Consider the following 13,831-nt stretch of genomic DNA (forward strand, 5'->3'; position numbering starts at 1 on the left):
TCAATCGCTCTCAATCATTCCTGGGACGTATTGGACACTGAGTAATAATTTTGTTTTTGTGTGTCACTACCTTTAATGGATGGGCGTTCTTGGTCACATGGCCGTTGAAAGCATATAGGGGAACAAAGTAGATGGATGAATATGAGACATTGGTGTCTGGAGGAAGCTCTGGGCCTGGTTTAGACAGACATGGCGTTCATGCTGTATCAAATGGGACCACTCCACTCCACTCTCCCCCGCCAACATTGCATCTAATCCCAAAGACGATAGCTCTGTAGCAACACTGGGCTTAAGTGATTGCTTTGGAATGCTGTTGCCATGGAGGGTGGTTGCAAATGAGACACCGGGCCCTGAGCAAGTGGTTGTTGTTGTTGTTTTGTCTGGCTTTGAAGAGATCATTTCATTGGATAAACACAGAGACTTTTGTTGATGGTCAAAATCTAGTTCCTCCGTTAACTTCTGCTCTTCTGCTGCTGTTGTCACATTTCAGGATAGGGTGAGAATTCCTGGGATGCCAGTGAAGAAATGCTACCCAGCTGGTTTGGAATGAAACTTGGATAGAAACTTACATGCAACAGTAGTGTTTTTTTTTTTTTAACTACCACAAGAAGGAATAAAATTATATTGTGCTTTGCACACTAGATCAGGGGTGCCCACACTTTTTGGCCTTTTGAGCTACTTTTAAAATGACCAACTCAACAAGATCTACTGCCCCGACGGTACCCCACGCCCCCGGAAAGCCCTCCCTTCATTAGTCATATCTTACCAAGGACTTCACACCGGAAGTGGAATGTTAACCTTTGTTTTATATTTTATATGTGCCTTGCACAGTTTTAACAGGTAAGTTAGCTAGTGGTCAGAACAGCCTACTTAAATGACTGTCACACAGCACAATACACCGATGACTTGCACTGAATGGAGTTAGCCAGGGTTGAATAATGCTGACTTTTTTCTGTTTGATTGATTTTGCTAGGCTACTATCAGCCCTCTAGTTTACCACAGTACAAAATAGATTGTATAAAGTGAGATGTAGCAGCTGCACATACAAGCCTAAACAATTATGAAATCAGCCCACACATCATTAAATCATGAATCATGGAAATACTCAGGTAAACCGCAGTACAAAACTGTCACACTTGTAATGTACAGAGTAGCAGGAGGAAAAAGTTGCCCATTTGGACAAGAGGTGACGTGACTGCAATTTTCCTCTGCACACACACCTTCCACAACGCGAGTCATCAAGTCACCTTTTTAATGGCTTTTTTTTGTTGATTGATTGATTGATTGATCGATCGATCCCCCTAGGGGGAAATTTGACACACAGTCAAAAAAGACACTAGATACAGAGTAGTAGCCTAAAAAGAGAAAGAACAGGGATTCTATACTGTACAACCATATGTGCAGCATGTGTACAGTATAGAATATAATTTAAACCAGGCCAGGTCCAGCCTGGCTTATGTGCGTGGCTGGCTTGTTTCTGTTCAGGACTGGTAGAACGGAAGCTAGTCATGCCACTGAACTAGCTGTGAATTGAAATTATGAAATAATGTCAGATATATTAAGATGGGTCTTGTCGCCTGGACACATCAGTTTCAATGCTTCCAATGCTAATCCAGTACAATAAGAGCGGGATAGCCAGTTAGCTCATGAGCTCACAACAACTAACAGCAGCTTCAATAACATTAATGGTAGCGGTCAGTGGCTAAAGCAGTTACACTGTAACGTTAGCTATTTTGCTGCAGTTGGTTCAACTTCTGTTTCTGGACAAAGAATGGGGATAAAAAGATTGGAGTGAAAGGATGAAATAAGGTGTCCTTCCAGTCCCTAGTGTTGGTTGGGGTTAGAATAAGGGTTGTGGTTAGAATAAGGTTTAGGGTTGGGACAGGATCTAACCTATAAGGCAAGAGGTAAAGATCTGAGTGAAAGGATGAACATGTGGAGGTTTGGGGTATAGTCCCATAAAATCATCCCCACTGGGGCCTTGAACCCCGATCTCCGCATGGGAGTCCAATGCTTTCAACGCTACTCTACTTGTGCAGTGGAGATCGGCGGGTTGATTTTGGTGTTGTTCTTTATTTTGGTGTGCTGGGACTACTGCCTCTTGTGGTGCCAACAGAGAAATACAGGTCAACATTCAACGGAGGGAGGGAGTGATATCTAGACAAACGCTATACTAGGTGCGCTCGCTTACAGCCACGCACAAAAAGTATGGCTCGAGATCATAGTCTCTGCAATCTACTGGTCGATCGCGATCAACGTATTGGGCACCCCTGTTATAGACAATTTAGCCTATAGCAAGGGTAAAAAAATAAAAATGTGTCGTCTTTACTATTTAGCCTAGGTTTTATGCTTATGCTGTGTAATGTACAGTATTCGTCAACAACAGTTGGCCCCATAATGACGTGATTATTGGCGTGGTGTCCCCTTCGCTACCCCTACCCCCCTGGCGGGGTCGTACGCTGCACTAAATAACCTTGACTCCTGATTCAACTTCCTCTTTTGGCACAAACCGGCGCACATGGCGCACTTACTGTACTTACTGTAAACAACCTCAGACCGGCTGGGATCCCCTGGGAACGGAGGGACACCGGGGAACAGACGACGCTGGCAGCAGTGTGCATCCACACAGCCCCCCCCCCTCTCTCTCTATCTCTCTCACTCTCTCTCTCTCTCTCTCTCACACACACACACACTCTCTCTCTCTCTCTCTCTGTGTTAGTCTGTAGGTCCTCCGTTGCTCTGCGGTTCTCTTTGTTGATAGGGCCTTTAGTGTTGGCGGGGGAACTAGCTCCAGCTGAATTGGGCTGCGTACTGCCCCAGCCTTGTTTTTCTAGAGGCCAGCTCGAGCACCGGGCCAGACTAGGTCAGCTTAGTTTGTCTGTTTGCTGTAGTCAATAGCTAAGACCGTACAGATGCAAACGCCAGTAGGTGATCAGCATGTTAGAGCTACTGTTCTGAATAATATGAAAAGACTGGCCATTGCCATTATAGATAGACGTTATAGACATTATACAGGGTATAAACCAACACAGCTAATTTCTGCAAAGTTGCTTACATGTCAGAGATCCTACTGTGTGTACCATGGCAACAGCCCTCTTCTTATTTAGCACTGTGATGATGAAATAATGGACGAGCCTTAAAGCACGGATGCTTGGTGCACGATCTGCTGTGTTGTGTGTGGAGGAATATTGCACTAGCATTCGGCGCTTTGAGGCTGTGGTGATGATGACAGTTTTGATTTGTCTAGTTGTCTAGTAAGACATAGCTCAAATATACCCAAGCTTCACATTTGCTCAAGAAACATGCTGTGCAAAGGGCAGCCATAAAAGTTAATGTATAAGCTTTGTTGACATACAGTACATATTAAGAGGGAGGGTGTTGCGCTACTGACCTAGAAATGGATACAGAAAGGTGAAGCATGCTTTTACCACTCCCTTTGACCTTTGAATGGGATTCTCTCAACCCTTTCTGTAAAAGTTATTTTTAGAAAGCCTACAATGTAGCACAGTGAGTACATACAGAACGGATTGAGAATTTCCTAGTTTTAAAGTGTCTTTGGATAAAAGCGTCTGCTAAATGACTGTAATATAATGTCTTAAATATCTCACTTTTTTTCATTTGAACAGGTTGGATCCCATTGACTTCCGATGATCGGAGCTTCCTGGATAGATCTTCCCCATGGACGGACCTCGGAGAGGGCTGCTTAGTTCCGTCTGAGTATCCACGACAACGTCAGGGCCATGCGGAGAGCCCCCCGGGGCGCCGTGCCCCTCCCCACCCCGCTCTGAAGAGCCGGCGCAACGTCACCACCACCAAACCCGGAGCATGACTTGACTCCTCTACCTCAACAGTCAAACAGCCGCACACAAGAACAATCAGAAAAGCTCTCAAGTTCACAACCAGCGACCTTCTTTTTTTTTAAACATTTTTATTGATTTTTTTACTCCCTGCGAACTGGAGTCGGACAGGAGTGTTAGACAATCTCCGGACGTTTCTGTACCAGCTCGAGTCACCGTCCTCCCAATCTGTGGAGAGGTGGGAGGAGACCCCCCATGTGTAGCAGGACAGGAGCTGCTGCCTGCGGAATCACCTAGTCTGACACTGTCGGGGAGAGGGGGGGGGGGGTGGGGGTGGCGGTGGGGGCTTCTTCCTGGCCGACCAGCCCTGCAGCCGGACCTATACCTGTCCTAAAGGCGGACCCTCTGTCCAATGGCATGGGTCAAGTTCTTCAGGAAGCCGGGGGGCAATCTGGCCAAGTCATACCAGCCGGGCAGCATGCTCTCCCTGGCGCCCACCAAGGGCCTGCTGAACGAGCCCGGCCAGAACAGCTGCTTCCTCAACAGCGCCGTGCAGGTGAGTCCCTTAATGTGAGACAGGGGTCCGTTCACACGAGAGCAGGTACGTTCACACGAGAGCAGGTTCGTTAACACGAGAGCAGGTTCGTTAACACGAGAGCAGGTTCGTTAACACGAGAGCAGGTTCGTTAACACGAGAGCAGGTTCGTTAACACGAGAGCAGGTTCGTTAACACGAGAACAGGTTCGTTAACACGAGAGCAGGTTCGTTAACACGAGACCAGGTTCGTTAAAGGAGTAGTAAAGGGAAAAATCATGTTTAGCCCTGTTTTAAAGTTACTTATGATCATATACAATGGTTCAGATCAAAAAGTTGACAAAACTAGCACTTTTGAGAAAGTTGATAATTGCTCTACCACCGTTTTGGTCATACAATGGATGTGGGTGGGCACCGTGAAAAATAATTAAGTTAAATAATGTTAAACTCTCAATTTCAAAGACAAGAAACTCACCGAGGTGTTAGTCGGCGTTCTGACATATAATTCGACATAAAGTAAGATTCTAGTTCATCTGGAAAGGCTTTTTTAAATATTTAGTCGCAGCACATACGTGTGTAAACTTCCGCAAACTAGGTAGCCTAGCAACATAAACAATAACAATAGCTACCGTAAGTAGTTCCGCTTTCTGAATCCCTTCTGCGGATTGATCTACATATCTACAACGGTTGTGTCAATACAAGTCAATGGATTTCATAAAATGATCAATAAAACCCTATAGGATTTATACTTTGCGGCGAATTTGATGTCAGAACGCCAACGGACAACAATTAACCCCTCGGTGAGCTTCTTGTCTTTGAAATCGAGAGTTTAACATGTTTTTAATGATTTTTCACGGTGCCCACCCACATCCATTGTATGACCTAAACGGGGGTAGAGCAATTATCAACTTTCTCTAAGGTGCTAGTTTTGTCAACTTTTTGATCTGAACCATTGTATATGATCATTAGTAACCTTAAAACAGGGCTAAACATGATTTTTCCCTTTACTACTCCTTTAACACGAGACCAGGTTTGTTAATACGAGACCAGGTCCATTAACACGGTACCAGGTTCATTAACACGAAACTAGGTTCATTAACACGAGACCAGGTCCATTGACATAAGACCAGGTCCGTTCACACAAAACTAGGTTCATTAACACGAGACCAGGTCCATTCACATAAGACCAGGTTCGTTCTTTAACAGGAAGCCAGGTTCATTAACACGAGAGTCGAGACCAGGTCCAGACCGGGGTGTTGGTCATCATATAATCCATCCTTGCCCAATATCTCCTGGGATGGAATCCAGCCAGGCTTATTGTATTTTTTAACCCAGTTAATTCCTCTCTTCTATTCATAATTCTCATGTCTACTGTCGGAAGCCAGAAACTACTGCATTGATTGATTCCATTTCCAGATTGATTCAGTTTTTGTCAGCGTGCCGTAGTTCAGACAACACTCGGCCAACATCTCTTAGACTGAATAGACGACTCGGAGACGGTCAGTATTCACTCGGCCAACATTGCGCGTTTGACTGAGTCTTCATACTTCACATGAACTCTGTAGCTATTTTGACAATGTTTCGCTTCATTCTGAACTGAACAGACAGGATTTTTCTCTGCGGCAGTGCCTACACCCACTGCTTTCATTATTCATCAATATTTAATGAGGGCTCCTAGTCATTATTGTTACTGAGCTTATTGTTACTAAGCTTATTGTGATATATCTACAGCCAGAACAGTGAGATATGCAAGGCATACGCTCACGTTAGGATCCTTCTGTGTGATGATGACTCGCTGCAAAGACGCCTCTGCTGATCTAAACTTAGTCAATAGAAGGAGTGACGCAGCTTCCAGCAGACCGCTTTCCATAGGCTGCCATTGCTTAGTCACTAGACAGGAAACCGTGTGTCATTGGTCACACAAAAATACATTTTTGCCGCATCAACATTACTTCACATCGTAAAAAAAAAAAAACATAGCTTAGTCACTCTCTAAATGTGTTGATAGCTCCCGGGTTACTGAAATGTTGTTTTTGTCTGGTGGGATGGCGGCAGGCGAGAGGGAGTGGCCTTCGTACGAGTGGCCAGTCAAGCCCACGGTGAGGTCAGGCTCTGGGGCCGTGACTCACATGGTGAGAGGTGGTGGAGCTGGATGAAGACGTTTGTTACCCAGGGCTTAGTTTCTAAGGAGAGGAAATTGTCGTTGCCTCTCCTCTGTCTCTCTCCACACAGAAAGCCTGCTCACCAAGAACAGAACCTCCCTTGTATGTTAAAGGGAGGCAAACGGAAGATAATATGATTTTACGTTAAAGGAAGACAAATAGTAAACACTCTTAATTCATTGTCATTTAATAATAAAGTTGAGAGAGAAAGAAAAAAGGGATAGATCAATGAGCAGCTGGCATGTCAGATAATGCATGTAGAAGTGGAACATGTTATTTTCCCCTCCTCCTCTCAGGTACTATGGCATCTAGACATCTTCCGGCGGAGTCTGAGGCAGCTCCCCGGTCACTTCTGCCTGGGAGAGTCCTGCATCTTCTGTGCTCTGAAGGTACGATCCACTCACCTCACCAAGGACGCGGTCATTCTCACGATCACTTGCTTTATTGTCACACAATTAGTTCAATTTGGCAGTCGGTTGGTTATCCCCAACACAGATAGAGGGGTTTAAGCTCCTTGGGTGTCTGGTCTTTTTTGTTGTGGTTGTTGACCGTAAACAAATGTTTTCAAAATGGTAACTCTCCTCCTCCTCCCCCTCCTCCTCCTCCACAGGGCATCTTCTCTCAGTTCCAGCACAGCCGGGAGCGAGCGTTGCCCTCGGACAGCCTGCGCCACGCCCTGGCCGAGACCTTTAAGGACGAGCAGCGCTTCCAGCTGGGCTTCATGGACGACGCAGCAGAGTGCTTCGTAAGTTCCCCCGGCAACCGGGGCTCCCCGGGATGAACCCTGCCGTGTGTGTGTGTGTGTGTGTGTGTGTGTGTGTGTGTGTGTGTGTGTGTGTGTGTGTGTGTGTGTGTGTGTGTGTGTGTGTGTGTGTGTGTGTGTGTGTGTGTGTGTGTGTGTGTGTGTGTGTGTGTGTGTACACACACGATGCGCTGTAACAAGCAGTTGGGCAAGCAAGGTCAGAGTCTGAAAGGGCCTCCCTCTCTGCCATCAGCCTCTAGACTTCCTGGTTGCTGGTTACATAAGTCTCAGCAGCAGCGTCTTTGGGTCACTCCATCCACTCCATAGTTCTGCTCTTGAAGTGATTCCATCACACACTCATTAGGACAATATCTATCCATTACACTTGTTTTGACGCAGTTCAAAACTTCTGTCTAATATAATGTTCTAGAAGCATGTACTGGAAGCACGAATGTTCTAATACCGCTAACATGCTTCGTGGATTTAGCAGTATTACAGGAATTTTGTACACCGTTCTACTGTCGAGTTTTCCTTTCAGCCGAGAGGCTTAAGATGGCCACGGTCAATTTTGTTCTGCGCCTTGGTCGCAGCAGGCTTGTGGCTGCACTGGAATTGCTGTAAGCCCACTCAGCACAGACGTATAATCATTTTCTGTCCAGCGCAGCAGCTCTGAAGCGCGTAGGCCATTTGTCTGCGGACGTCTCATTACACGGCAGCAGCACGGAGAACCAAAGCCTCTCCTCTCTGGAACAGGGAGAAGGAGAGAGGAGAGGGAAAGAGAGAGAAGGAGAGAGGAGAGAGAAGGAGAGAGGAGAGAGAATGAGGAAGGAGAGAGGAGAGATAAGGAGGGAGAAGGAGAGAGAGGGGGAGAGAAGAAGGAGGAGGAGAGAGAAGGAGAGAGAAGGAGAGAGGAGGAGAGAGGAGGAGAGAAGGAAGGAGAAGGAGGGAGAAGGAGGGAGAAGGAGGGAGAAGGAGGGAGAAGGAGGGAGAAGGAGAGAGAAGGATAGAGAAGGAGGGAGAAGGAGGGAGAAGGAGAGAGAAGGAGGGAGAAGAAGGGAGAAGGAGGGAGAAGGAGAGAGAAGGGAGAAGGAGGGAGAAGAAGAGATAAGGCAGCCAAACCGATAAGCCGCCCCGGTACTCGTCGAGCCCCAGACGCTCGGGTTTCTGGGACCTCCGGCCACATGTCTGTGTGATTAAGTAATGCCGCTAGAGCCGGCGAGTACCGACAGCAAAGCAAAGGTGGCTTCGGGAAGGTCAGAGGTCAGGCCAAACAAAACCTTGTTGTTTAGGACTCGGCACTATAAACAGCCTCCAAGACAGCCCGCGTAGTTGTCAGCATTCTGCTGGTTTGCGCGGTATTGTGGGTTGACGGTATTGTGGGTTGACGGGATTGTGGGTTGACGGGATTGTGGGTTGACGGGATTGTGGGTTGACGGTATTGTGGGTTGACGGGATTGTGGGTTGACGGTATTGTGGGTTGACTTGTTTGGAAAGATTGGCCCCTGGATCGCTTGGAACCAGATACACTATTGCTGTTCTTAACTCGCGTTCTCCATGGTTTAAATGCCACGGCCCTCATACATCACTCACCTCAGTACATGCACTTTAATCTACGGTACTGCGCATTACACGGCTGTTTCTCTGTGTAACTGTGCATATCCCTGTAAAGCAACAGCAACAGTACGCGTGCAGTGAACACATTTATGAGAATCAGCCAGCGTTTAGACAGGTTAAATGGCAGTGAAACGATGACCTTTGCAGGTCTGAATGCTTTCAGGAGAGAGTTAACAATTGAGTTACGCTCATTCTCAAATCACAATTTGTTTTGGGGGGTGGGGGGGGGCAGCGCACAGCTCCTCTGCGATTTCCTTGCTCAGCGGGGTTATACAGTAGTAAACGCCTGGTAGTGTTACACCGTCCGACCGTTTGCCCTGCCATAACAGGAGAACATCCTGGAGAGGATCCACCTGCACATTGTGCCCGAGGAGACGGACGCCTGCACCTCCAAGTCCTGCATCACACACCAGACGTTCGCCATGTCCCTCTATGAGCAGGTAGAGTGACGACTCGGCCCTCGTTAAACACCAACGTCTCCAGATGAACTGCAGCTCTCAGCAGTATCTGAGCAGTATCTACAGAGTATCTACATGTTTTTTTAATGATTGATATGATACTCCCAAAAACAAGTTGTACACGCATTCAAGCAAACAGACCAACCCACACACATATACTCTCATATGCATGCATGTGGAAAGACACACACTATTCCATAAAACTGTTTCTAGATTGGGTTAGTCCTCTGGAATACTGCGGGCGTTTCTCCTCATCTTCTAGCAGACACACGGACACACACACACACATACACACGGACACACATGGACACACACACACACACACACACACAGACATACACACGGACACACACACGGACACACACAGACAGACAGACAGACAGACAGACAGACAGACACACACACACACACACACACCACACACACACATTCCACCCCTACTCAGCTGCCCCCTGTCTGCAATGGTCCTCCCTCATACCCTGTCCCTCCACCACCCTCCAGTCATATCTCCCCAGACACGTCTCTCAGGCTTTGATGGGTATATGACCCAGTTTGACTGAAGCACGGGACGCCACGCCTACCATCGCTCATCTAGCTCAAGTGCAACCGGTTTGGGCAGTGTTGATTCTCTAGACTCGTGGTTCATCATGGCAGTTCCGGTTCGTTGCGTTGAATAGCTCCAGCGCCGGGATGCCGGCTTAAAGTTCAGCCCGGCCCTGAACCAGGGTTCTTTTGTTCTATTCATGGTCTCTGGGGTATTCGGCCCACGTCCGGGAGACGGATGGGTAAACAAAGGGAAATTCTCCATTGCATAGTATTTACATCTACGTGATCTATGATGTAGGGAGCCACCAACAGTTACTACACCCACTTCAGCTCCCAACTCTGCACGCGCGCGCACACACACACACACACACACACACACACACACCACTCCCCTTCACAGTTTACACAAAACACCCCCAAGTAGCCAAGACAGCTGTGACTACCATCTCTCCAGCTCCTTCCTCTCCAAAACGACATGCTGACTTCATAATGAGGGATTGGCGCTGTTGGCTAAGTGGCGTGTGCTGACCGCTTCTCTGTGTGTGTCTGTGTCTGTGTGTCTGTGTGTCTGTGTGTGTGTCTGTGTGTGTCTGTGTGTGTGTGCGCGTCTGTGTGTGTCTGTGTGTGTGTCTGTGTGTGTGTCTGTGTGTCTGTGTGTCTGTGTCTGTGTGTGTGTGCGTGTCTGCGTGTGTGTGTGTGCGTGTGTGTGTGTGTGTGTGTTCCTCTCCTGCAGTCTGTGTGTCGGAGCTGCGGGGCGTCCTCCGACCCCCTGCCCTTCACTGAGCTGGTTCACTACATCTCCACCACGGCCCTCTGGTAAGAAACTCCTCCCCCGCTGGGACCTTTCACACTTTAGCCTTTCTTCTCTTTTTTTTTTTGTAATTGTTTGCACTTTTCTCTTTTCTGACCCTCTGTTTACTTATCTAAATGTCCCTCCTATCTATTTGTAACACACAAGACGGACACCCACACACATGCTAACTAACACGCTAACTGACATTGTCTGTTTCTCTCGTGGCTGCCCAGCCAACAGTTCTACCAGAGGAGAGACGAGACCTTCGGGGAGGTCCTTCAGGCGGCCAGCACTATCGGAGACCTCCGCAACTGTCCGGTAGGTAGGCAACCCAGACGCCTGATCAGAATTAGCACGGCGGCGCGCTTGTCAACTGAAGACCGAGGCACAGAATGAGATGATCAGTGACAGAAGAACACCAAGCTAACGTCTCCCTCTCCTTCTCCTCCTCCTCCTCCTCCTCCCCTCCTCCTAGAGTAACTGCGGCCAGAGGATAAAGATACGGCGCGTCCTCATGAACTCCCCGGACATCGTGACCATCGGCTTCGTCTGGGACTCGGACCAGTCGGACCTCACGGAAGAGGTGATCCGCTCGCTGGGATCGCACCTCAACCTCTCTGGGGTAAGGAGGACCGGGCAGCCGCCCAGGCTAAAAGAAAAAGAACGTGGATTCACTATTCACGTTTTTGTCATTATGTTCTGGGTTTGGCCTAGGTGCACGGGCCAGTTCTGCTCAGTCATGGATGATCATATGTTGGTTTTCTTGAAAAGAATGTTGTCAATGTGACTGATTTGTTTCTAGGACTATTCGTTGTGCACCAGTAGGCCTACTATCAGGGATTTACTTGTCCATGTCAAAGATTGTTTTTGGCAAAATCCCTCCTGACCAGATTCGAGTAATTTATTCAAAGACTGCACGTCATCTTGTCATAAACAGATTAGGGCTGATTCAAGGAGCAAAGGAGCTGATTGCACTAGAACAAAATGGCAGCCGTGGCCCCAACATGACAAATCATTTGAAAATCACCAAGAAGAAAAAAGAGTTTAAAGAAAAAAAGAGGCCAATATCTGTGTTTGTTTGGTCTATCCCCAAAAGACGCGATTCCGAGTCATCTCATTCTGGGACTCTGTTTTGTTCACTTTGATGTCAGTCGTTTGTTTGTTTGTTTGTTTGTTTATCTGAGAGCCCCAGAGCTGCCGTTCTTTGCCCGTCAGTTCATTCTGGTGCCGTCGTCGAGCATATGTGGGATATAAAGCGGGGTCTTTATCCCTCTGTAAGTCGTGCTCGTTGCGTAAGCAGCCGGCGATACCCGGCTTGGCCCACAGTGCTCATCAACAGGCCCCTGCTGGACACACACAAGCCCCAGCCGCGTGTGTGTTTGTGTGTGCGTGCGCGCATGCCTACTGTGTACAAGGACCTTTTCATGTGTACCCGATCATGAGCAAGTGCGTGAGGCTCTGGCTATGAAGGTTGTGTTTGCGTTCGATTGAGAGAGGTACAATGTTGATGTAGCTTTCCAAGAGCCTTTATCTCTTGTAATCCACCATCTAATTTGCCAACTGGCCTTTTGTCCAGATACCACTTGGGTGTCTGGGATAAGCCCGATCAGAATAGCACTGCCCCACTACAAACCCAGGGCTAGCTGTCATATGTCCATTGCCCAACACATGAATCAACATCTCCCTTTGAAGAACATGCTCCTGCGTTTGACTCCTTTGCCCCCCCCCTGCCCAGAGTTCCAAGAAGCATTCCAGCACAGGATTACCCAGTACCCCCACAATGCACCACCACAAAGGTCTTGATTCATAGTCCTCAGGCCGTCATGTGACCGTGCCGGGTGTTGGAAGAAGAAGGCCTCCCGCTAGCTCTGGATTCCATTGTGTCAGAACAACCAGCCTTTCAGGAAAGACGAGCGGAGAAAAAAAACAAGCCCCTATTCACGCCACAGGCAGTGAAACGGTTAAATATCTGTATTTCATTTATTTGTTTGTGTTCTGTCTGTACTGTAGTATTTATGCTATGTGCTTTGTAATATGTTTCTTTGATATAGCTAACACAGTACTTTTCTCCATTTTCAAGGAGCTTGCTCAATCTTCTCGAGAGGTCAGGGATTTTTGGGGGGGGGGGGGGGGGGGCTCAAATGGGTGAACTGTCTTTTTTGCTTCTCTCTGGTAAATGAGTGTCAGGATCAGGATGTACAGTAAGGTCCATAAATATTTGGACATTGACACCGTTTTCATCATATTGGCTCTGTACACCACCACAAGGGATTTGGGGAGTGTTGTTGATCTGGCAACTGTTGTGAAGTGAGTCTTTCTTCACCAGGGAAATAATTCTTCTGTCATCCACCACAGTTGTGTGTTTTTGCCATTTCTCTGATGGGTTTGTTTTGACTTTTGAGCCTAATGATGGCTTGCTTCACTGATAGTGACAGCTCTTTGGGTTTCATATTGAGAGCTGATACCAGCAGATTCCAAATGCAAGTACCACACTTGAAATGAACTCTAGATCTTGTATCTGCTCCTTGTAAATGAAATAACGAGGGTATAACCCACTTGACCATGGAACAGCTGAACAGCCAATTGTCCAATTACTTTTGGTCCCTTGAAAAGGGGGTTACCACATATACAATTTGTTGTAATTCCTACACCGTTCACCTGATACCCTCAAATTAAAGCTGAAAGTCTGCACTTAATGCACATATTTAATGTTTCATTTCAGATCCATTGTGGTGGTGTACAGAAGCAAATTATGAAAATTGTCAATGTCCAAATATGTATGGACCTAACTGTATACTGTTTATGTACCCCCCCACCCCCCCCCTTTTTCTTATGCGAAGCGCATTGTGTTGCCTCTGTGTATGATGTGTACTATATAAATAAAGTTTGATTGTATTTTATCCACACAGCTCTTCTACCGGGTGACGGACGAGCACGCCAAGAGAGGCGACCTGCTGCTGGTGGGGATGATCTGTTACTCCAGCCGCCATTACTGTGCCTTCGCCTTCCACACCAAGTCCTCCAAGTGGGTCTTCTTCGACGACGCCACCGTGAAAGAGGTAAGGGTGCACACACGCGCACACATACACTCACATACACACGCGCACACAGATACACGCATACACACACACTCACTCACATACACACCTACGCACGCACATATACATACACACACACACGCATAG

General features: G+C 47.4%; 1 protein-coding gene across 1 annotated transcript in view; it reads left to right on the forward strand.

Annotated features, from left to right (window-relative positions):
- Positions 1–4,209: 4,209 nt before the first annotated feature.
- Positions 4,210–13,831, forward strand: part of usp53a (ubiquitin specific peptidase 53a) — a gene marked incomplete at both ends in the record, with an annotated part of 32,502 nt that continues 22,880 nt past the window's right edge. Inside the window, 8 exons of the mRNA XM_084451984.1 lie at positions 4,210–4,353; positions 6,790–6,882; positions 7,104–7,238; positions 9,179–9,289; positions 10,587–10,669; positions 10,880–10,964; positions 11,122–11,268; positions 13,556–13,705. Of these exons, the coding sequence (XP_084308110.1) occupies positions 4,210–4,353; positions 6,790–6,882; positions 7,104–7,238; positions 9,179–9,289; positions 10,587–10,669; positions 10,880–10,964; positions 11,122–11,268; positions 13,556–13,705 (948 nt within the window). The remainder of the gene's footprint in view (positions 4,354–6,789; positions 6,883–7,103; positions 7,239–9,178; positions 9,290–10,586; positions 10,670–10,879; positions 10,965–11,121; positions 11,269–13,555; positions 13,706–13,831) is intronic.

The sequence above is a fragment of the Borostomias antarcticus genome, assembly GCF_949987555.1.
Source record: "Borostomias antarcticus genome assembly, chromosome: 17".
Lineage (NCBI taxonomy): Eukaryota > Metazoa > Chordata > Actinopteri > Stomiiformes > Stomiidae > Borostomias > Borostomias antarcticus.